Source organism: Magnolia sinica, chromosome 8 (genome assembly GCF_029962835.1).
Source record: "Magnolia sinica isolate HGM2019 chromosome 8, MsV1, whole genome shotgun sequence".
NCBI lineage: Eukaryota > Viridiplantae > Streptophyta > Magnoliopsida > Magnoliales > Magnoliaceae > Magnolia > Magnolia sinica.
The window spans coordinates 28,292,499-28,317,269 of record NC_080580.1 but is presented as its reverse complement, the minus strand read 5'-3'; the positions used below and the strand labels follow the sequence as shown (position 1 = coordinate 28,317,269).

The window sequence follows — 24,771 nt, the reverse complement described above, 5'->3', positions numbered from 1 at the left end:
ATCTGCATCAGTGCATACCTCAACAATTAAGTGCCCATGCTTCAAAGACAACATACCTCTACCATGAGGTTTTTGTAAGTATCGCATAATACGATAGACAACTTCTAAATCACCGAAGCAAGCACGAATTTGTTAACAACAATAACAACATAAGCGATATCTTGATTAGAGTTGTACACGATTCGAATCAACTCAAGCTTGGCACAGCTCGACTCGGCTTGGCCAATAGCTAACCCCAGCTCGAACTCGGCTCGGCTCGGTCCTCGAGCCTGACTAGCCAGCTTAGCTCGGTTCGGTCAATAGCTCGAGATAGTTCGAGCCAAGTTCGAGCCCGTACAATATTTTCTCAAACACATAGAGTGCATCTTCAATTTCTCACAAATTGCAAAACAGTAACAACACTCACCAGCCCATCCTGCGGAGAATATATGCAGTCAACGAGCAGCATTGAAAATCAAGATACGGGGGCAGTCTTATAATGTAAAGTTTTTTTGTAGTGATTTATTTCGTATCCATTCCTTCCTCGCACCAGCCCATCCTGCGGAGATTATATGCACCCGAAACAATATTTCGTTGAATTATTTCATCAAACACTCGGCGAGCAGCATCAATATCAAAATCACCGAGTCACCGAGCCGATTTGATCTAAGTTTGTTCGAGTTGAGGTTCGATCCGAGTTTATTCGAGTTGAGGTTCGATCCAAGTCGAGTCGAGCTCGGGCAAGCTCGAACTCAGCTCAAAATTTTTTCGAGCTCCAAAAACTAGTTCGACTCGGTCCAAATCCAATCTTAAGCCAAGGCGAGTGAGCTGACCAAGTTAACTCGAGTCGTGAATAGCTCTAATCTAGACACGTAATGGTCAAATACCTCAACTAAATGTTGAAACAACCCAACATCAGATAGTAAGTCTCCACTATCAAACTAATGTTGGTATTTTGCTCAATGGGAGTGTTCACTGGTCAAGCACCAAGTTCACCCTAGTCATTGAGCAAGTCCAGAGTTACTTCATTTGAGAAACAATGATGCCCTATTGTGACCAAGCCACCTTAATGCCTAAGAAATACCGCAATTGGCCCAGATTCTTCATATCAAACTACTAACTCAAAAACTATTTCAAATTCCTTATCCCTCCTATAATAACCATATCATCGACATAGACAATTACAATTGTTTTGCCAACGTTTCTCTTGAGGAACAAGGTATAATCAACATTAATTCAAGTATATCCATACTTCAACATTGTAGAGATGAATCTTCAACCCATGCACGTTGAGACTACTCTAAATGCTGGAGAGCATCTTTTAGCTACCACATTGTATCAATGCCAATAGACAGAATGAAACCAGAGTTGTGCCTTATATACCTCTTCCTGAAGAGCTCTATGAAGGGCATTATTGACATCTAACTGATGTAAAGGCAAAGAATGATTCACACCAAGAAATAAGAGGGTGTGAACATAATTCAATTCGGCAACTAGTGAAAATGTCTCATGGAAATCCACACCATGAGTCTGAGTAAAACCTTTGTCCATGAGATGTGCTTTATGGTGCTCTATTTTACTGCTTGGTACTTCAAGGCACTTTCCCATTTACAACCCACACCATGTTTCTCAAATGACAACTTCACAAATGCCCACATTTTGATTTTTTTTATTTTTATTTTTAAGAGCTCTCATCTCCTCAAGCATAGTACTCTCCACTTGGGATGAGATAAGGCTTGATTGACTTTGGAGGGTAATGGAACAGAAGAAAAGGAAGAGAAAAAAGGATGATACGAAGGAGATAGAAATGTGCATGAGATAAAATGGAGATAGGATGACTCGTGCATATCAATGTTTTAAATATCGACGATACCAGCCGATATATCTTGTATCCCACTTGTGCAATACGAAACGCACAAGTAGTGTCGATCCCACTTGTGTAGTACGAAACACACAAGTAGTGTCGATATATCCCACATGTTCGATCTAATGAGCATTTTCAATTTTCGATCGTTTTTTTTTTGTCAAAATTACGTTAAATCAGTGTCATATTGTTACAAATCCATTGGTTCTTCATGTTTTGTTTGAAAATTTATGGAATTAGAGCTTTGATTTCAATATCTATTGGTTCTTCATGTTCTCCATGTTTTTTTTTTTTTCAAAATTTTCCATCAACCTTCTGTCAATTGAGACTAATTTCGAAGTATTTAGGAGTATTTGATGAAATAATCATCATGCACTCTATAATTTTGAAATTTGAGTGTAGGTGGTTGGATTTAGGAAAAATTCAAAATTTTCCCAATTTCTCCTAAATTACTTGCAATGTTGCACTCCAAACATGAAATCAAGCATGTATGAGGGTTGATTTATTGATTTGTTATGTCTTTGTCAATTTTCAGAAAAGAAAATTCAATTTTTTAATTAAAAAATAATAAAATTTTATTTTAAAATATATTTTTTTTTGAAATTTCCCTTCAACTAGCTATCAATTGAGACTAATTTCGAAATATTTTGACTTGTTTAATGAAATGATCATCACATACACTCTAAATGTTATGCATTAAATTTGAATATAGTTGCATTAATTCAGTTAGACAATGCATAGCTTAGGACCCTATACAAATGAAACTTATTACGTGCACTTATTTTTTGAGATATTATAATTTAAAGTATGTTAAGGTGTTTTTTAACAATCCCCGAAGTTTTATTGAAAAATTCAACCATTTTCCGCATGTTTCGCAAAAAGAGTGATAAATTACTCGATACAAATGATATATCCCATCTGATAACCGATATGTCTCGACATCCCAATGATGCGATAACATGATACCAATATTTTGAACACTGGTACATATGTGTTGCCTTGCATATTGTAATGGAAAGATCACTTTAATCATTTAGAGGAACAAAACTTTAATAAGGAACAATATCTTAACTTGGAACATCTAATAGAGGGATAGCATCATGAGCAATGGTTGTTTCCATGTGCATGTGTCAAACATATGTTTTCTTAATTTTAATTTGCTAAGGTAAAACAGAACTAGAAGATGGAAAACATTAAGGGTAATGACCAGAACAGGAGAATCAAGCACAAGTACAGGAAGAGTTACCCTATCCACTAATAGGACTTCCCATGAATCAAAGAACTCGTGAGGCAATCACAATGAGGTAAGTAAAATGGAATGGTTTCAAAGAAGGTTACATCCATGGAGAAAAATCATTTGCCACAAGAACTAGGACAATAACATTTACAGTCCTTTTTGGAGCTAGAATATCCAAGGAATATACGTGTTGTTGCTTTAGCATCCAATTTATGGGGATAAATGGTAAGAACGTGAACAAAGCACACAACGAAATACTTCTGGAGGAATTGGAAACAAGGGTTTATTATGTTAAAGTAGTTGAACTGGAGTCTTCCCATTTAACACTCTTGATGGCATATGATTAATTAACTATGCAACAGCGAGGACTGCATCAGACCAAAAGGTTTTGGAACATTCATCTCAACAAGAAGAGCACGAGCTACCTTAAGGAGATGTCTATTCTTTCTTTCCACAACACCATTATGTTGGAAAGTATAAGAATAAGTGGTTTGAGATTCAGTGCCATTGTTTAACAAATGAGAACTCACTAGAGATACTCCTCACCATTGTCTGAATCCAACACTTTAACTTCTGCATCGAATTGGGTGGAAAGCACTTCATGAAAAATCCAAAAGACGGGATAAGACGTCATCTTTAGAAAGATCCATGTGCAATCATCAATGAAGGACACAAAATACTTAAAAGGCCAAACCAAATATAATTGGGAATAAGCCCACGCATAAAAAATGAACTAATGAAAAGGAACATCAAATCTTTTATTCATACTAACTGGATAATTATTTCTAGAATGTTTGTCGTTTGACATGAACATTGTATTAAAAAATGGTTATGTTATGGCCATAAAGGCTCTTACATAAAAGAAATAGCCACCCATGTTACACAATAAGGTGGGTGAATCAGTCCATTATGAAAAAATAATAATAATAATAATAATAAATTGAGTTGGCACCATTACAAGGCCAAATGCCGTTACAAATGGATAAGACCATAAAAGCCCCAATTTAAATTTTTTATTTTCAAAATTTCCCTTGTTTTTACATTTCTTTATTCGTTTCGACATGGAAGGAAGCTTAGAAATTAAGTTTAAACACGATAACTATTTTGAGGATCAAAACACAAAATTGAGAGGGATTCGACGAATCGAAGCCGAGTGCACCATGTTGGGAAATACCAAAAGGGGTAAACTATAACTATTTTTTCATTTTCTTTGTTTTATTGTAATATGTAACAGTCCTTAATCCACTAAATCATGCTTGACTTGTATTCGAAGCCTAAATATAGTGATTGCATAAAACCCTATAATTATGTCATCAACTCATCATTACTCACAAGTAGACTTATAATATTAAATTATATAGTGATATTTAGATATTTAGAAGACTAAATATATGAGTTTTGCTATTTTAAAGTCAATCTCAGGTTAGTAGCATCAGCCAACCCAACACAACTTACTAAAGAATGGCCCACTACACCATCAAATATATGTTCAAACTAGAAAAGAATACACATTTAGATTCCCCACTTTTTCTTTGTCTTTTTTCTTTTTGAATTTTTTATTATGTTTTTACATTTTTCCTTTAAAAAGTAAACTTTACGCGCTACAGCTCGTATTGTAATAGTCACTCGGCCAACTGTTAACCTGGTTGTTACCACTACCAAATACCTTGATATCGATGCAACTAACACCCACAAAACAGATGGAAAAGAAAAAACAAAGAATCATCAGAACATCGACTTGAAAACATTTTCATACAACACTGGAAAAAGCATATTGTAGTTCATCTATCGTGATATAAAAAATTTACAATTCCTGTCATCGAGCACCTTTCTACTAATAGAATCCTTAAGCATAAAATTTAAGATGACATTTGTGATATAAATTAAAGATTTCCACTTGTAAATCAAACATAACACTCTAAATGGAATCAACTGGATTCATTTCTCAATAGTACCTTGGGAAATAATCCTAAATAATGATTATAAATTTCTTTCTTTCCCCATGAATTCCCACTTATTAAACAGACTCTAAAGAAAGAACTTGAGCTCTCCCCTCAAATAATAGAAAATCACCAAAGAAACTTAAAACGAAAAGATCTTTTAGATATTGTTCTTCCTGTCAATGATTACAATGTTGACAGTATCGACCAACGCTATCAATATCGCAAGGGTCTGATACGAAACCCCAGGGGAATTAGAAAACTCCTCCGTATTGATCAATATATCATCAATATTGTGTGACATACAGCAGCATCAACGATATATCACAGAATGTCGTCAAATCACCTTTTAAAATCTCCCTTGTACCATCAAAATCTCCCTTGTATCATCAATACGTGCACAAATTGTTCACATCGATATGTGTTCTTCCCATCAATGATTATAGGATTTTTATTATCGGCCAATATTAATGGTATCACAATGATCCAATACAAAACTTTGGGAGAATTAGAAAATTCCTCCATATCAATCGACATATTGTCAATATTGTGTGGTATCAATGATATCTCACCAAATATCTGTCCAGTTGCCTTTTAAAAACCTCCCCTGTATCATCAATACATACTAGCAAGTCTTTTTTTTTTTTTTTTAACAAGTCACAAGCAACATGTCTTCCCTTATAAAATTTTAAAAAAAAAAAAAAAAAAACAAAACAAAAACAAAAACTCAACTTCGCCCATACTTTTTTGGCGGAGAAATCACAATCAAATAGCAGAAGTGAGCTGGAACCCGTTCAATAAGATTTTTTTTACTTCAGTTATTTTTGCGTAATTTTGTTATTTAGAATAAGTAGAAGCAAGTAACTAACCCATGACTATGCATGTTTTGCATGAAAAATCATGGATTTTATGCTCCTATTTTTGAATTTTGAGAAAACGAAAGAATTTAGGGGTTGTTTGGTTTCTAGTTTTTATATTGGCTTAATAATTTCTTTTGTTTTCACAAAAAACATGTTTGGTTCACAGTTTTTTATTGGTGTTTGCATTCCCTAGGAATTCCATCCCCCAACTTCTCCTCAAAAAATTTGCCCCAGCTTTTAGCTAGGGAATGGAAAAACTAAAAAATTTATAGATATTTAGACTTTTCCCAGGTCCCCCCAAAAAACCCGGTGTATCTAAGAAATGCTAAGCCAACTCTAACATTCCCCATGAAACATAAAAAGCAGGGAATGAATTCCCCAACACAACCAAATAGGCAGCCCTTAGGGAAAATCTGAAAAACTTCTATTTTCACCAATTTAAATTGCACGTATGGTATTGAAAATCATATGAGACTACTTCTAGGCCAATCTATGGATTGGTGGCAATTTCCTGAATTTTCAGAAAAGATTATTTTTTAACTAAAAAATGGCCAAAAAATAAATAAAAGTTCATTTATTTTTTAAAAACACACTGATCAACCAAGTATTTTGATTGTCTATTTATTAGTGTTGGTTGCCTACATATTATTAGCCATACTCTTTCTGTTTTTTCAAACATAAAAATATTATTTTTATATTAAATTAGTTTTTAGAAAATGCACTATAATAAAGATTTAGTGTAACTAATAAATTGTACTGTTTTGTGTAATGAAACTTGTTTGCATGATTTATGAATCATATACACTCTTTTTGGATATAATTCTTAGTTTAGGGCCCTATACAAAGGGAACTTCTTATCCATTTTAATGTAATGTTATTAATTCTTAGTGTTTAGTCATGTGCCTTTCAATTATTATTATTTTGAAGTTTCATTGAAAAATTCTATCATTTTCCCAATATTTCCCTCACATAATGATACATTCTCCATGCATGCGATATTTCCTAATATCTCCCAATATGTTTCCATATCCCAAGGTGTGACGCACTCATCAATATTGATACGGAAAACACTTCTTCCTATATGCATAAGGTGAAGATAATCATATGACTCCTTACGTTGATCGTACAACCACAATATGGCTAATGCTACACCAAAACCATAGATCTAGTGCACCAGGAATCATTGCTGGGCAACAGAAGATCTGATCACTCCAGGTTGACTGCAGAACAAGACATGCTATCTATGGGGTTTCATTGGCTTTCATTCAATGAAAAGAAATGTAGGAGACCCAAAACCAATCCAACGAGTGGGAGTCATTACTTATGATAGTCAATTAAATTACAAGAAAGCCCTCATTTGAGCGAGGATAACAAGCCCATATAATGAAATAGCAAAAGGATAAGTTAAATTACTAATATATCCCTCAACACCACCATAAAAATTTAATAATAATAATAATAAACATATAATTGACTGATCATAACTGCATCATACACATTTACATTGCCAGCCAAGTTTTTGCCAGTCAGGAGAGATTAAAAATTGCAGGAAGATTTACCTTCTAAACCATGAGCTCCCCTAATCATTCACATTAGAAAAGTAAGGCTGACAGAGACAGTCAATGGCATGTATCAGTTTTCTCCTGGGCCCAACTGCATCTGCTCCCATATCCTTGAGCTTGTGCATGGTCAGATTCAGCAATTGTATTTTGTCGACATTTTCCCTCTGAAACATCGGTATGAACTGCCCCAGCCCTTGTGATACAAGCCACCTGCTCAACCCACCAGCTCTTTCAAGCTTCCTCTCAATATTCAATGCTCTCATCTTTTGATTTTGCAATGCACCCACATTGAGGCAGCTAAATGATCTTTCAAAAAATGTGCCCTTCTCTCCAATGATGTGCAGAGGGAGATCTTGATGATTCAAAGTTGCAAATGATGATGAGGGTTGCCTATCCCGAGCTTCTAATACCCTATTGGGTGGTCGAAATGCACCCACAAGAGTTTCCGAAAATTTACCTGTTCTTAACATGTGCTTGTTTTTGGTGGCTGGGAAGTTTGCACAAACAAGCAGATCTGAACCTTCTGGTGCTGTTTTGAAAGTAGACTTAGGTAACTGGTTTGTAAGACCAGGTCGGCAAGCTGAATTGTTGATGTCCAAAGCTTTTGATCCCCCTCCGACAAATTGAATTTCCTCTTTGAAAGGGCATGTTGTGGACTTTCTCTGTTTACTCCATGATCGCTTGTAATGTCTCTTAGCCATTATCTGATGTCTGCTTTTAGCTGTCTTTCTACCCTTTGTTGGTACTCGCTTCATTCTTGAACTTTGGGGTGGAGGCTGCACAGGTGATGATGGAGGAACCAGTATAGTGATTTTCTGTTTCTTAACTACCACCCAACTGTTGTCACTGGACATACTATCTTTCTCTGCAGCTATTGCTGCTAGCTGTTTGCGCTTTGCTTTTACCATTGGAGAACATGTACTGTTAAACCTGCATGAAACCCTTTTCCCACCCAAAACAATATAGGAAGTCAGATCAATAATGAAAACCAGTCACTGGTTTTTTTTTTCGTTGAAGAGATTGTTGTTGCAAATAACAAAAACTGGATGGAAAATTGTCCCTTGTGACTTAATGAAAATCAATATTTGAAGTACAGAAGGAAAGTTTCGCATATGAAAAATACATAACCAATTGACAGGAAACCATATATTTTCCTCAAAACATGTTAATGTATGTACTTTATAAGAAAGGTAGGAGTGTTGTCATCTGGTGGGAAGCCAGTTGCCAAACTTTTGTCAAGCAATCCTGAGAATACCTATTCAAAGCAAGCAAAGATGTTCTCTAGAAAAGACTGGCAAACAATTTGTAAATTGGTTGTGGTCTTGATGGAGTTAGGCCTTAGATGGGAATAACTTTCAGAAAGCCAGCCCTAAATAGCTGGAGCAAGGGTAAACTAGTTGGGTGGTAAGGTTATCATCCAACTAGCACATAATTGCCAACATGTGATCTGTGTATTACATCCAACTGTGCAAAAGGTTGGTCCCACGATGAATATCAACTAGCGCAAAAATCAGGCTGATCCATTTATCAGGTGAACAACACATATAATTGCCAACATATCATGCTTGCGTGACATTCTACTCATCCGATTCTAATGGAAACATGCTCCTGGTCTCTCTATCCTTTTCAGTGATAGGACCAAAAAGAACAAAATGGACCACTTTGATGAATATCCTAGCCATCAATGCCAACTAAAGCAACGCATCTGTGATTTCTACTACTAAAGTCGCCCTCCAAATACTGTCTTGTTCCACTAGTTTCCAAACTAGTAGATTCTAGATCCTTTGCCTGGCAACATCAAACAACATACAGCAAGGGAGCCCATCCTAGATACCAAATGCAAAAAAGTAATGGCTTAATGAAGGCCAATGATGAAGCCCGATAGGTGCTGAGAACTCAAGACACCTCATGACCAATGTTGTCAAAGTCATTATCGTACAGCAAATCATAATAAAGGTTTAATTGTATCGAATCGCAAATCATATCGTAAATTGTAATATTTTTTATGATCTTCTCAGAAGTATGAAAAATATAAATAAATCAGAAAAAAAAAATTAAATTAAATTAAATACTTAGCAATCATCCTTCTGCCATCAATATGCACCAAGTAATACCATGTCATGATAGTGTTAAAAGATTTTAAGTCTTCCAAAAATTTTCCTTAGAAACATACAAGGATCATTTAATAATTTATGTTCTTCTTAACATGCTTGAATGTAGAATCATGCTGAATACCTGCATTTGATTTTGTACACTAATGAAAGAAGATATTTTGATTTCTAACCATCATTCCACAATACATATAAGTCAACATGATCATAACCATCATAAAAACATTCCAAATAAGTCATATATCAATTTGGTTTTTCGACTAGTTAAGAAGTAAGAAATCATTTTTACAAAAAAAAAAAAAAAAAATGCTCTAAGATTTAACGTTGAAGAGAATATGCATCATTTAATCTCTTCTAAAGAACAAAATAAAATAATTTACCTTTTCCAAACGATTCTTAAATCCCCCACCAATTTAAAAAACATAAAATGAAAGCCACATGAAGCTTAAAATAGAAGAGAATGTGTATAATTTGAATTGTAAATTGTAGGATTCATATAAAACGAGATTCAAAGGTGGGATTCAAATTGTTTTGCTTAAGATTCGACTCAAATCGTAAATTGTAAATTGTAGGATTTTGACAACACTGCTCATAACACGTTGATCTCACTTTTGCAACAACTTGCACTTGCATATATTTAATGATGTCAAGAGCTTGCTGAGAACCATTACTGCGCATCAACAATCACTTAACCTTCCTAGCTACTATATCGCAAGCTTTCTCCAAATCAATGGGTAATGTCAAGTTTACCCAGCCAAATGGTTAAGACAGGGTCGTTAAGTCAAAGTTGGACTGGTTTTTGGGGTCAGTTGAGTGGGTGGAGAAGTTCCCACTTGTGTCTCAAAGAAGACTTCCTAGGCGCATTTCAGACCATTGTACTATCTTGCTTGAAATTGAGGAGGAGGATTGAGGCCTATGTCTGTTCAGATTTGAGCTTCTTTGGCTTGAGGTGGAAGGATTCACCAATATTGTGAAAGATTGGTAGTTGTCTTTTAAGATAACAAGGACAATAAGTTCTTTCATACTATGGTAAGTGCAAGGGCAAGGAACAACAAAATCCATAGTGTGGTGGTAGATAGGGTGAGGGTGGAGGCAAAGTCAAAGGTGTGAGACACAATAGTAACCTATTACAAGCAACTTCTCTTGATCAAGGAATGGGTGTGTCTGAAGCTCGATGGCCTTTCCTTCAATACGATGCCGGAAGAGGAGATAGGTGACCTAGAAATTCCAACTTTTGGAGAAGAGGCTAAAGAGGCAATTGATGATTCCAATTCTCCTAAAAGTCTCTGTGGACCTTTAAATGTTATTGTCAGTCAAATTGGCTCTAGAGCCTATTGTTCTACTACTCCTTATGGCTGGCTTGAAGAACCTCCGAACACTATCCACCTAGCTGCTTTTGTGCTTAGCTTGACCTTCTTTATCTATTCGTTTTCAAAAAATCAATCTATACAATGGACTTGTTAGCACCTGCAAAGCTGAGCTGGGCAAGGAAGGTGCGAAAAGGAAAAGAGGTAAGGAATCTTTACTGCTTGCTCCTTTTTCCACAACTTGGTTTCTAGACTCAGATTTGGAAAGAGAGAACCTAGAGGCTAGCTGGCTTTCCCATGGCATTTTTTCCAGGTGCTTTGGGAAGTGCTTAAAGTAGATGCGATGGCCTTTATTACAGAATTTCTCAAGCATGACTGTCTGGTGTCAGAGGTGGGGTCATCATTTATCGCTCTCACTCTCAAGGAAGAAGAAGTTGGATGCTTGCCAAATTTTAGGCCAATAAGCTTGGTGGGAGGTCTCTACAAGATTCTTGCCAGAGTGTGTTAATTATAGGGTTTTGATCGATGCAAGCGCATGTCATCTTTAGTGCTCAAAGCGTGCTCATCACTTGAAGACAGATCTTAGATAGCGCATTGATAGTGCATGATGCAAATCACAGTGAGGGCAAGAAAGGCATCATCTAAACACTTGACATCGAAAAAGTTGATGATCATGTGGATTGGCATCAACCACATGTCATCTTTAGTGCTCAAAGCGCGCTCATCACTAGAAGACGGATCTTAGATAGTGCATTGATAGTGCATGACGCATGTCACAGTGACGACAAGAAAGGGATGATCTGTATGCTTGACATCGAAAAAGCTTATGATCATGTGGATTGGGAATTCCTAAATTACATTCTTGGGAAGTTGAAATGTGGAGAGCAATGGAGAGGGTGAGTCCAAGCTTGCATCTGAACGGCTAAAATTTCGGTGTTAGTGAACGGATTGCCAAAAGGCTTTTTTCTAGGCTTTTAAAGGTTTAAGACAGGGAAATCTATTATCTATGTTTTCTTTGGTGTGGTGATGGAGGGCTTAAGCAAGATGTTGGATAGGGTCATGAAAGTGGGTCTCGCTGATGGTTTCGCATTGGATAAAGGGGGCCTCTGAATCTCCCATCTTCAATATGTCGATGACACATATCATTTAATGTGAAATGTTGGGAGTTGGTATTTCGAAGGAGGAGGTTGTGAAGCTAGCGGATATTTTTGGTTGCAGGGTCGGGACATTCCTATCAACTTATATGGGGCTTCCATCATGTGTTGGAAAGCTAACAAAGCACTTGTTAGACAAGGTGATGAATAGAATCGAAAAATAGTTGTCAAGATGGAAGGGTTGACACCTTTTGCTCAAGGGAAGATTGACTCTTATGAAGGCATCATTGAACTTACTCGCATATTTATATCTCTATTCAAGTGTCCAGAGCAGGTATTGGATAGGTTAGAGAGGTTAAGGTGAGCTTTTTACGGAAGATTGTAGAAGAGAAGCACAAATTCCATTTACTAAAGCGGGATGAGGTTTGCAAGCCAACGAAGGTAGGGGGTGCGAAGATGAAGAAACTAGATTCAAGCATTGCTTGGGAAGTAGCTCTAGAGGTTCGGGATAGATGAAGGTGGCCTTTAGAGAGAGGTGATCACGTGCAAGTATGGTGTCAAGGTGGGTGGTGGTCTAAGGACTCATCCCTTTGTCGAACATTGGCTCTTTGGAAAGCGGTGGTAAGTTTGGGCACTAAATTCAAGGAAGCTGTTGGGTTCTCTCTAGCTGATAGTTCGAGGTTTCGCTTCTAGCAAGGTAGATCAGCGGGTGAAAGGACACCTCTTTTTTCTTCTTCTTTTTTTTCTTTTTTGAAAGATGCGGTTGAAACGACGTTTTGAGAAGAATTTCTACGGTTAGCATGCCTTTCGCCGGATTCGAATGTCGCAATATCCCAATGCTTCTCAACCGTGGGAATGTAGGGGTGTGGTCTCCCCCGTGTAGGAGGAACCTATTAGATGAGGAGTTGGGCAAGTTTGTCAACTTATTGAACTGTATTTAAGGTGTTATCCCCTCAGTGGAAGAAAAGGATGCTTTGGCTTGAACTCTAGAAAAGTCAAGACGTTTTTCGGTTAATCTTTCTACGGGATTCTCCTTTGCACCAATCCAAAAACCTTCACACATCTTTTGTTCGTCATTATGGAGCACCTCCAAAAGTCGCAGCATTGGCTTACCTAGTGGGCCAAAAAAGGTACTCACTATTGACAATCTTCGGAAGAGAAATATGAAGATAGTCAATGTTTGCATCTTGTATATGCAAAACAACGAGTCGACCGACCATCTATTCATTGCTCGTTTGCATGTGAGATGTGGTCAAGGTTTCTTTGGATTTTCAGTATGAGATAGGCCATGCTGGGGTCGATCGAAGGCCTCTTTCTTGGAACAAGGGCGGGAGTGGGAAGTGTTGGTAGCTTTGAGGATTAGCCTTCTTAGACGGAATTTAGGCTTTGTGGGAGAGGGGAACAATAGTGGCTTCCATAATAGAAGTATGAGGGCTATCAATATTTTCAGTAGGCTAAATCCAATGTAGTAGATTGAGCCTCAAATATTACAAGCCTTAAGATTGCGCTTTATCACCCTCTTCTTGGGCAGTTTTGTAAATAGCACAGCTTTCGCCTCTTCTTGATAAAATTTTATCACCTTTGGAAGGAAAAAAAAAAAAAAAAAGAGGTGATTTTGTGGGCAATTACCATCTTAAATCTGTAAATGGGAAGCTATTTTGGGTATTTGAGAGGATTCTTGTTTTTTGTTCATGGAGGTGAAGCCAAGTGATTCTTCATTATCCCTCTCTTGCCTTTTTGTACACCTTTTGTTTAGAGCTGATGAATTTTTCATTGCCAATAAAAAATGGTAGGAAAATGTCATTTGTGGATAAGAACGGTCCACCCTATACTCAATTATCTTTTTAAAGTATTTTTACCAAGTTATATGCCATTGAAAACTGAAGGATTGCCTCTCCCAACTCATTTCCTTACCAAATCCCTGCAACCCCTCCTATGCGATGCGATCAACCGAAATAAATACCAAAAGAAAATAATATCAAGGAATGGTTTACAAAGAAAACCTTAGTCTGGAACTTGAACACCTACAAACGACTGGCCCATTGGCCTAAAAAGTTCTTCCATCGAATAATTTCAATCACAAATATTCAGCAGCTTAATATCCAGCTATAGGACTTCATATCGAGTAGACTTCAACTTCTTATCACTAACATGACATGAAATTTGACTTGACAAAAAAGCAAGACATCAAATTTCACCTCAAGGATACACGAAAACATCATAGTAATCTTTTAGTTTTTTTTCCACAAATAATTGTAGAGTTAGATCGAAAACATCATATCAATCTTTTAGTTTTTTTTTTTCCACAAATAATTGTAGAGTTAGACTCTAATAACCAATCAACACTAATGAATTGTACTCATTGGCTTGTATAAATGGCAACCTTGGCTTTGACATGAATTGCTTCACTAAATATATGGTTTTAAGTATAGCGATAACAGAAAAAAGTACATATATTGCATTGATAAATAGCACTTTAGTTGCCACAATGTCTTCTTATGTGGAGCCTCCCTTAGGGCTCATCAACTTTGAGCTTCTTATTCACTTCAATTGTGAAGGTGTTTTTCTTTCTTCATCATCACTTAAGTTGAGACCTGGGAAAGACTCAAAAACCCTAAATTACTTTGTAAAGTTCCTATGCAATACAGATTATCCATCTAATCTAATCTCACCCTCAAAACACTTATAACCAACAAGATACAATCTTTCAAAGATGCATTACAAGAAGCCCATTCGGCTACATAAGATTTCACCCTGCGGATGACAAAACGAACATCATTCCCAATATTGTTGAAACATCTCCCATTCCTTTTCCCACGTACCAACCAAAAGGCCGCAAGAATCACCAACCGCCACTCTGTTTGAGCATGCTTACGAAGACAAACCTATTTATCATGTTATTGTTCTCCGAGTAAAACATTTGATTTCTCAATAAGATCAATTCTATTGCTTGCATGATGTGCTCCCCTTAAAGGCATTGGCATTCCAAAATGTCCAAAATAACAAGAAGTAAACTTGTGAAATTCCAGATTGAATTACAAAAAACTAGTGACTAATTTCTCCCCTCAAAAAGCCACCCAAATGACTAGGGACTGTTTGGAGACGAGGAATATACAATGTGGACATCAATAACTTTAATAATTAGCTTTTCTAGCATTGTAGCCCAGTGGATTCCCAAAAAAGGTTTCTTGTTTGGATAGCAAGTAGAAATCCCATATTCATTAGGGGGAAAAAAAGAAAAAAAAAAAAACACCTTGTATCTTGCACCAAAAAATCCTTACTATGGACAAGGCTAATGAGTACTTTGTGCAGTCCGCTATTTGTCTACCCAAAAGCAATGGTTGTCTCATCAAGGGAAACCGATTTCTTTTTTCCTTGGATTCTTTGCATCCAAACACGCCCTAATTATATTCTCAAAAGAATGCCTATAGAATACCTACAAGAATAGGAAAAAGGAAAGAAATATCCGAGAATAATTATTGAAATATGACTTAATCCAACTGGTTTGTTTGCAAAATAATAATAATAATAAATCTTTAAATTTAAAAATTAAAGAAAGGAAAAAAAATAAAAATAAAAATAGAGAACGCTAACTATCTGCTAAGCTAACACCCAAATTTCATGAATTCTTTATAAAGAACAAAAATATCCCTGATGAAAAGATAGGAAAAATTCGAAAGTATCCATTCTCTTTGTTCGCCCGAGATGATAACTTTACTAGGAGTGCTTCAAAAGGTATTCTCTTCATGATCTTCTAGCCAAGTTGCTCAAGTAATGTCTTCATGAATTATAAAGTTTTCGTGGATCCCAACATGCCAACAAGTCAAATTTCACCCTTTGGGCTTTAGTCCCAGTGCATAACAACCTTCCCACTAGACCAAGCGATACTGACCCCATATTTCAAAGACCCAAAATCCCAATTCAATTTAGCATCCACCCAAGCCATCTGTGTTGGTTACATACAATGTTCAAATTATCTCCGATATTATCTTTATCTCCACCTCAGCGATACCGATAACACTGGTAGCGATATTGATAATGCTGGTGGTATTAGAAATTCCAGGTATTAGCACTGTATCGCAAAGTATCGCCAACATGTCAATTTTGCTAATGTAGTCGCCAATATTTTCAACTATGTAAATTCTAAGTGTCGCTTGTATTGTCAATGCATCAATATCGCCAATGTATCACAAATATTTTCGACTATGTACATTCAATTTAATGCTTGTATCATAAGTGTATCGACGATATTTCAATAATATCGCCAACGTATTGATATCATCAAATTTTCGTTTATTAGAAAAAAATTTATTTCGTTTTTCATGGGCACATGATTGTATATAGTGTTCAATTTGTCATTGATAATATTGATAATATCTCGATATTATCGATATTGCAACATGCGCAATATTGATACCAAAATCTTTCGTTTTCTTCCCAATTGTTGATAATTTCTTGGTGAAATATCATGTGCTGTTGATATTTTGCAATATCGATGGATGTTTGGATGGAAGGTTGGATGGTTAAATAGGATGGATAGGATGGTTGGACTGATTTCTTACAATAGCACATGCTTCTAAGGCCCCATTAAATGGAGACTTGTTATGTATGCATTCTTTATGCAATTTTTTTTATTTCTAAATATGCAAATATGTACATTTTAACATCTCCTAAAGTTTCGCTGAAAAGTCCACTGTTTTTCCCATGTTTCCCCGCATTTCTGGTTATCAGCGATATCGATATTATTTCTGTATCCTTGGCCAAGGAATCTTATAGTGATACCGATACTTCAAACACTGGTTACATAACATCATGTTTCAGGTTGTTACGGATCAACTAATGCAAATATGACTAAATCAAGGAACTAAAACATGGAACTCAGTGGCCCGCTCAAATCAACCACACATGAGAAGACAAGTCAATTTGACCTCCCCGTTCCAACAATAGAGATGGTATGTCGTCGACATGCTCCCGATCAAATGCAAGCAAATGAGCCCCACTCTCTCTCTCTCTCTCTCTCTCTCTCTCTCTCTCTCTCTCTCTCTCTCTCTCTCTCTCTCAAGTGGCCCCCGGTCATGGTGTGTTGTAAAGGCCATTATGTAAAGGTAACGGTGGCAACTATTACACGTTACGAGGTCGTAACATCCGTTATAGAAAAAATGACCCGTAATTGTCGTTAACAGCACGTTACGTCCCTATAAAGGCCATAACAGCCTCGTAATTGTTTGTTATGGGACAGATACAGGTTTTCCATACTTTTTAATCAACATTACAGGGCAGATACAGGTTTTTCGGGATTTTTTTTCCAATAAAAAAAATACTATAACGGCCGTTACAGGGGACATAATAGCCGTTACAACCCGTATCGTAAAGGTAACAGTGGTGGTCGTTACTGCCACCGTTACCATTACAGAACACCTTGCCCCTGGTAAGAGTTGCCACATATCTCATATCTCCCGCTTAACCACGCAGAGGAGGACACATCTCTTCAGTCCGCTTTAACAATGCTAACCAACATTGCATATGTAGAGCAAGATTTAGGGAGGTGGGACCAGTTAAGATTCTAGTATATCTACACAGGTGTTTGTACGATAAATGACCACCACACTAGCGCATGGCCTCCTGAACACTCCAAGGCATGCCCTAAACTTACATGACCAAATTGGATGAAGATGCCCTCGACTAGGTTGCCTTAACGAGTTCAAATGACAAATCTTTTACATTCTTTAAGATGTTTAGAACTTTTTATATACATGTGTAATTTTAAAAAACCGTCTGCAAATCATTGTACAAAAAACTTGATAATGTCGTGGTGGATAAGTTTGAAAGTATGTAATCATAATCATAGGAACATGGTGCTTCCCACACAACTACTCAATTCAAAATCAATTAAGTCGCTTTCCTAGCAGGACATTCTCAATCGAATCAATCATAACCTTTGTATTGTACATTAAAGTAGCAACAACCAATCCTATCCTCTTGTAAACAAAGGTGGGTAAATAAGGGCATAAGGACAACCCACAGAACCAACTGCTCGCATAGGTAAACAATCATAAAACAAAGTTCAACTCATAACACTCCAGCACGTGGTCATTCACTCATGCCATAAAGTAAACATTACTGAGCATACGTTGAGTTTACAATGCATAAGTCCCACCTAAAGCACGTAAGTACTGACTCGGGTTAATTACTCCTAACCTAACTCAACACAGGCCATCAAGTCATCAGGAGATAGAGGTCCCGCTTAAAGTGTATGTGACTGACTCAGCTCAGTTACTCCTAATCCTGCTACCATTGTGAACATTATTTGTCTTTCAAAGTCTCATTCACAATCACCTAAAGCTATCCATTACGTGGTGGCATAGGGCATTATACACTATCACGTGCATAATTTTATCTGAACGTGCGCAGCATGTTAGAAATCCAATAATACATCTAAGTATGTGATTAGAGGTGGTCATACCTTAACTCGTGCTCCCTCATATTATGTATCACTACAAAAAGGCAGTTGCCCTTCAACGTTCTTCTTCATCCTAAACATGCCTTCCATGCACATGTCAAAGGTAATCAATTCCCATACGAGTAGGAAAGACTTGCATAGCAATTAAAAGAAACAAAGGACCAATGCTAAGTACACAGTCCACCGTTGATGACCTAAAGGACTCGTAAAGTTAAGTGCACATGAATATTATATGGATGTGGAAGCATTTAGAAATTTCATTAAATAAATAGGTCCTCGATATAAGTCATCAATCATTTACATAACCCACTATTGGGAGTACATGGACTCTATCATGTCTCACATGTGCAGGCCTCAAATACTGCACAATGGAACCTCTCGCATTATAACCAGTAGGGTTTTAATTGAGAACCTCACACGAAGTTGCCACACTCCCACTCTTAGGAAAGACATGAAGCTCTCCCGAGTCCCATCTCCCTAATGTGTATTTTAAATATTTCTCTAGCAATTAGTTTCGTTATGGGACTAACTATCATCTCTCTAGTGGAAATGTCGTCAAGCACAACTTGTCAATCTCTCACCTAATCTCCAATGTAATGATATTTAATCTCAATGAGCCTAGAATTTTATAGTGTTTTGAATCCTTTGCGAGATCTATAGTCAATGTGTTGTTTATCTTTATTAGGAGAGGACCTTTTGGCTTTAGCTGCAAGGACAACATCCATGGTTCTCAGAAATCTCATAATCCATACACCCTCTTGAGTTGTCACATATCATGTAATGTATTTTTCTTTCATAATAGAAAGGGTAGTTGCAGTCAGCTTCTTCCATGTTTTTGTCTACAATCACCTCGATACCAACAACATCCTCCCCAATATCAACTATATCTACCTCAACATCAATCATACCCACTTGGACATCAATGTACGAGACCTCTACAATCAAAACTGACTCGTGATAAAAACATAGATCCCATGCAACCAAAGAAAGATAATTAAAGGACTCTATGCAGCCAAAGAGAGAATAAGAAAAATGGCAGAGGAAAGGGTGATGGTTCTTGCTTTGCGTTTGGAAGACAATGTCATTAGATTGGGACTTGCCTTCAGCATAAAATGAAAATATTTTCAACACCTATTACTTGCATTTACAAAGAGGTATTGATAATTGATATAAATTTTAAAGATAAAATGTGGATTCAAGGGCAACAAGGCAGGTGACAAAGTATAGAGAAGGTTTTGTGAACTTTTGGACCATCCCAGCGCACCACTCACATGGGATAGGTGGCAACCACTAGTGGGGTCACCTACCCTTACACATATTAAGGAAAGAGAGCAATGGACTGTGTACATGTGCTCTCTTCTCTCCCTCCCTCTTTATACATCCCCCTTCCTCCCCCCTTTGGTTTGTGTATTTAGATCATGCAGTGCATGCTCCCTTTCCATTGGGGGCACGCATGCACTCCCTCTCTACAACACTTTTTGAATGTATTGTAAAAGAAAGAAAACGAAGAAAAAGGATGATAAAAGACAAATGGAGTGGGGTCTGTCCACTTGCGTTTGATCGGGAGCATGTCGCCGCCATACCATCTTTGTTGTTGGACCAAGGAGGTGAATTGGCTTGTCTTTCCAAACATGATTGATTTGAGTGGGTCACCAAGTTCCTTGCTCAACTTCCGATTCAGTTGTGTAATTGTGTCACTCAATCTAGAACAACCCGAAACAAGATGAAATATAGCCGATAGTGGTATTAGAGCATTGATACAAGAGAAAATGGCAAAAATGGATTCCTGACAAACCAGTCCACCATCTTGTACAAAAGTTTGTTGTGCAATAATACGCAATAGGTGACACACGCATGTCGGCAGTGCAACACTAGTATGTTGCGGAGCTATTAAGATTATTGCATGTGAAACAAGTATGTGTTGTGTTGTGCATTGTCCCACTACCGTAGTCCGGCACCAATATTGCACTGCTTACAGTGTTGCTGTCGACGCCTGACACACGACATAATACTGCAACCAATTAAGGACAGACTAGGCTCATATAGGCTTGTATGAGTGTGTAAGCCCTGAGAGTAGAGTCTGTGAGAACCGTGAGCGCACCAGCTTTCTAATAAATCCGGACCGCCGCACAAGGCAGTTCTCTGACCCAAACCTCTTGAAGAATCGGTTAAGTCTTGGCAAGAGTCGACTCGGGTCTCAACCAAGTCCTGGCCAAACGAGTTACAAGGACAGCCCACATGAAATTCGACCGAGTCGAGTCCGCTCTGCTGGTTTCGACTGAGATTACGAGAGGTTTGAAACAAGAAATCCACCATGCAGTTAAGATTATCAGATCCACCAAAACATGGCATGGTTTGCAATAATTCAACAACAACCAATCGTAGATGAGTCATACAACGAATTTCGAATTTCTGTTTTCAAGAACGAATACGGATTGGAACGAACCATGATTTACGATTCAAAACAATCGCATAAATAACTACAATTACAATACCTGAGATTTCAAGAAAGCAGCGGCGGATGGAGAAGGGGCAGATCTGGAAACCCTTCTGTGGAGAGCAGATACTTTCTGGTCTGGAATTCGGTTTTCAAGTCAAAAAGACCCTCCACGTTCTCAAGTGCAGCCCAATTACCAAAAGTGATACGCGCGAGGATAGATTGAAAATGTTAATCGCCTTGTCTACTGGTCGAACCTCTGTGGGCCCCACCATGATGTATGTCTTTTATCCACGGTGTCCATCCATTTTTCCAGCTCATTTTAGGGCATGAGCCCGAAAAAGAGGCAGATGCAGATGGACACAGATGGCCTGCAACCCCCTTACAGAAAGTTTTTGAGATTGGAAGCTAGGTGGGCCCACCATGATGTTTGTGGGAAATCCACCCGTCCATTCATTTTTCAAGATCATCTTAAGACATGGGCTTAGAAATGAGGCAAATCCAAAACCCAATTGGGCCACACGGTAAGAAATAGGGGGATTGGTGAGCACCATTGAAACATTGGTGGAGCCACAAAAGTTTCGGATCTGGTTAATATTTTGATTTTTTCAGTTCATCCCGGTGGAAATAAACTTACAAACGGTTTGGACAGGGAGGAGCCCGGAAAGTTTTCAGCTGGAATCATTTCCCTCCCTGATTTTAGGCGCGGCTTCAGTGGATCCCGGGATCCAATGAGGTGCGTGGGACCCTGACTGTGGGGCCACCTTGATATATGTGACTACATCCACGCCATCCATCTGTATTGAAAACTCATTTTAGGGGATATCCAAAAAAATAAAGTAAATCCAAATCTCAGATGAGCCATAGTACAGGAAACAGTGACCATTAAACTTCTTGTGGTCAGGATGATATTTGTGTTGTCTCTTCTTACAGGTCTTTTTGACATTACAACAGGTTGGATGGCAAATAAACATTCCGGTGGACTCTATGAAGTTTTTAACAGTGGAGATCTAATCACGACTGTTTCTTTTGGAGTGGTCCACCAGAGACTTGAGCATGCTTCATTTTTGGAATCATGACTTAAAATGAGCTTTTGAAAATGGTTGTAGTGTGGATATAAGGCACATACATAACTGTGAGCCCCACAGTCAAGGATCCCACCCACCTTGTGGATCGTGTCTCATATAATCCGCTCCTCTACTTTTCCCATGTGTATCCACGTGAGATTTTGAGTTGCCTCAATTCGGGGTTATGTCCTAACATGAGCCAGTGAGGCCCATCTTGATGTTTACGAGAAACCCATTGTGCCCGTTCATTTTGACACCTCATTTCCCTATGTGAGACCAAAACATAGGCGGATTCTAAACTCCAGCGGGCCACATGACAAGAAACAGTAGAGATTGAACGCTCACGGTTGAAACATTCATGAATTTTGGTTCTATTTAGCTAAAATTCAATCATTGTGTTGTGCATGTATTCCAAGCATGCCAAAGTTGGATGCGGTTTGAATCAAACCAAACCGAACGCATGAAATAAATTGAGAGACCAAGTTCCACATAGATCGGCTATCTAGCCACTGATCGTCGGACAATTTACGAAGGAGAGGGTTTGTCCTTCGATGAGTTCTTTCTATCTTTCAGACGAATAAGTTTTCAATTAAGCGTGTGATGACAGCTTATATAGTTCAACAATAACAATATAAAAGGAAAGTATGGTAGAATAGAAGTTGAGCAAACTTTTATTAATATTTATGATGAGCACTTACGACCAACTTCGATAAAGATGGTAGCCTGTTCACCACTTCGGTGGGAAACTGAGCTTCTTAGCATGACGGTCGCGATTTAGTATGGTAATTTATTCATCACTCAACAAGAGAACGGGCTTCGTGGTGAGACGGCTGCTGAATGAGGGCTGGTCCTCCTTTCATTTCTTAAAAAGAACCGAGCTTCATGGCAAGATGGTCGATGGATGGTGGATCTTCAATAGTATGTTCAAAGACCTAGCCGAAGGACAAGGCACATAGTAAGAAAAGTTGGTGGGTTTGACATTCTATTTAAGGACTTGGTGAGAACCAAACATGTAGCAAGAAAGCTAGTGATCCAACTATTTATTCATCGCTTTAGTTGAGAAACCAGGCTTCTTCGTAGCGAGACAGTTGATAGAATTACTTACCACGTAGCAAGAAAACCTGTAATCTTTTATTTGAAATTTAACAATCTTCCTGTTATGGACAGATGTCTTAAATCTATCTATTGGTCTGTCGATGACATCGACAGGGTTTCGATTACATTGAAGTCAATCGTCGATGACATCGAAGGTTGCTCGATGTCATCGATAATTGTCGAATTTTTCACCCCTGGTCGCTGGACAGTTTTGGTCCATTTTCGATGACATCGATGGACCTTCGATGACATCGAAGATTTTACACAGATTTTTTGCGGAAATGCAGATTTTGAGATTTTTGTTTCCTATTCCGATTCTACTTCTTTCTATACTTATATAAAGGGGTGTATGCGGGATTGAGAGGTAATTCTAAGGCTTTCTAAAGGAGTTCTAAGGGTTTGTAAAAGGATTTTAAAGTTTCTAAAAGGTGTAGCAAGGGTGAGATTCGAGGTTGTTCGAATCGAGTAAGTCCTCTCTCTTTGTAATTTCTATTTTCATAGTGGAGATCTGTGCTTTATGCCGTGGTTTTTTCTCGCAAGGATTTTCCACGTTAAATCTGTGTTCTCTTGTGTGTGCTTGGTGTCATTGGATTGCTATCCTAGATCTAGATCTGTGTGATTCCCCAAGCCAAATCCCCAACACTTCCTAGCAATCTGGCAATGTGTTTATAGACGTAGGATGGAGGAATAAGTAATCTAATTAATCCATGCTTTCTACAGCATTGCATTGGCTAACAATGGAGGAGTTAAATCCAAACTAAACCAAGGGCATCTATGAGGGATGAAGGATAGGCAGCATTGCATTGAAGAGTATAGTTGTATTGGATTAGCATGGGGCATTTAGCCCTTCGCTTTTTGCGTTATTTATAAACATGTGAGAGTATTGCTAGCAAATAATCTTAAAGAATCTTTTCTTCCAATTTTCACTTCAATCAATTAGCTAATGAGCATATACAACCAATTACATTGTTCTATGAGGATCACTTTTCATGATCTTCATGCAATCAACCAGCCATCAAGCAAGCATGGCCAATTATATTTTATCATATATAATTAAGAGAATCATTTCCAAGTAACCATGCGATCATGCACACTCTTCAAAGTTATTATATAAACTATGACATTTCATGTTTTGTTACATGTTTGTATGATAGCTGCTCATTTCGATTCATCTGATCGTGTGACGCGTGTCCCAAGACAATGGGCACAAGGCTTCCCACGATCTTCCTACTATCGATCATATCAGCTAGAAGGATCTCATCATGATCTCCCTTATAATGGTGTTGCCATGTGTGAGCTACCTGGCTGTCTGATCTAACGATGTTAAATTGGGTCTAAATAGGTTTGGCTAATAGTTTTGAGCTTTCAGTTCATCCAAGTGGGAATGACCTTATGAATGGTTTGGATGACATATAAACATGACGATGGGCCCTATAAAGATTTAATCGGTAGGCATTTCCCTCCCTATTGTTTCATGTCATGTGGCACACTTGAGTTTTAGATTGGCCGCATTTTTTAGTCTTTCTGAATAAAGTGTGCATAGGATGGTGCAGCCTCACCCTCAAATGCCACCTACATGTTGGTGTGGGGTGCCTCTTGATTGGTTGTGGGGTGAATCAATGGCACATGAGGAAAAATGCTTAACTTAGAGTAGAATTTATTCTCAGAATCTATAGTCAATTACACGCCTTGGAATTAAATGAGTCAAGGGATTAGAGATCAATTTTTATGACTCTTGAAATAGGTTTGTGGCAAGGG

General features: G+C 37.8%; 1 protein-coding gene across 4 annotated transcripts; it reads right to left on the bottom strand.

Annotated features, from left to right (window-relative positions):
- Window positions 1-7,161: 7,161 nt before the first annotated feature.
- Window positions 7,162-21,057, bottom strand: LOC131253149 (uncharacterized). 4 transcript variants are annotated; one of them, XM_058254004.1, is made up of 3 exons: window positions 20,910-21,033; window positions 18,419-18,497; window positions 7,162-8,384 (listed from the first exon to the last, which is right to left on the bottom strand). In XM_058254004.1, exon 3 carries the CDS (start codon window positions 8,348-8,350, stop codon window positions 7,460-7,462), a length of 891 nt encoding a protein of 296 aa, XP_058109987.1. In that variant the 5' UTR covers window positions 8,351-8,384; window positions 18,419-18,497; window positions 20,910-21,033; the 3' UTR covers window positions 7,162-7,459. The 4 variants fall into 4 exon arrangements, with proteins under 4 accessions (XP_058109987.1, XP_058109988.1, XP_058109986.1 ...); XM_058254005.1 differs by having other exon boundaries at window positions 18,419-18,487; window positions 20,910-20,999; XM_058254003.1 differs by lacking the exon at window positions 18,419-18,497 and having other exon boundaries at window positions 7,162-8,372; window positions 20,899-21,057.
- Between the last annotated feature and the right edge of the window lie 3,714 nt (window positions 21,058-24,771).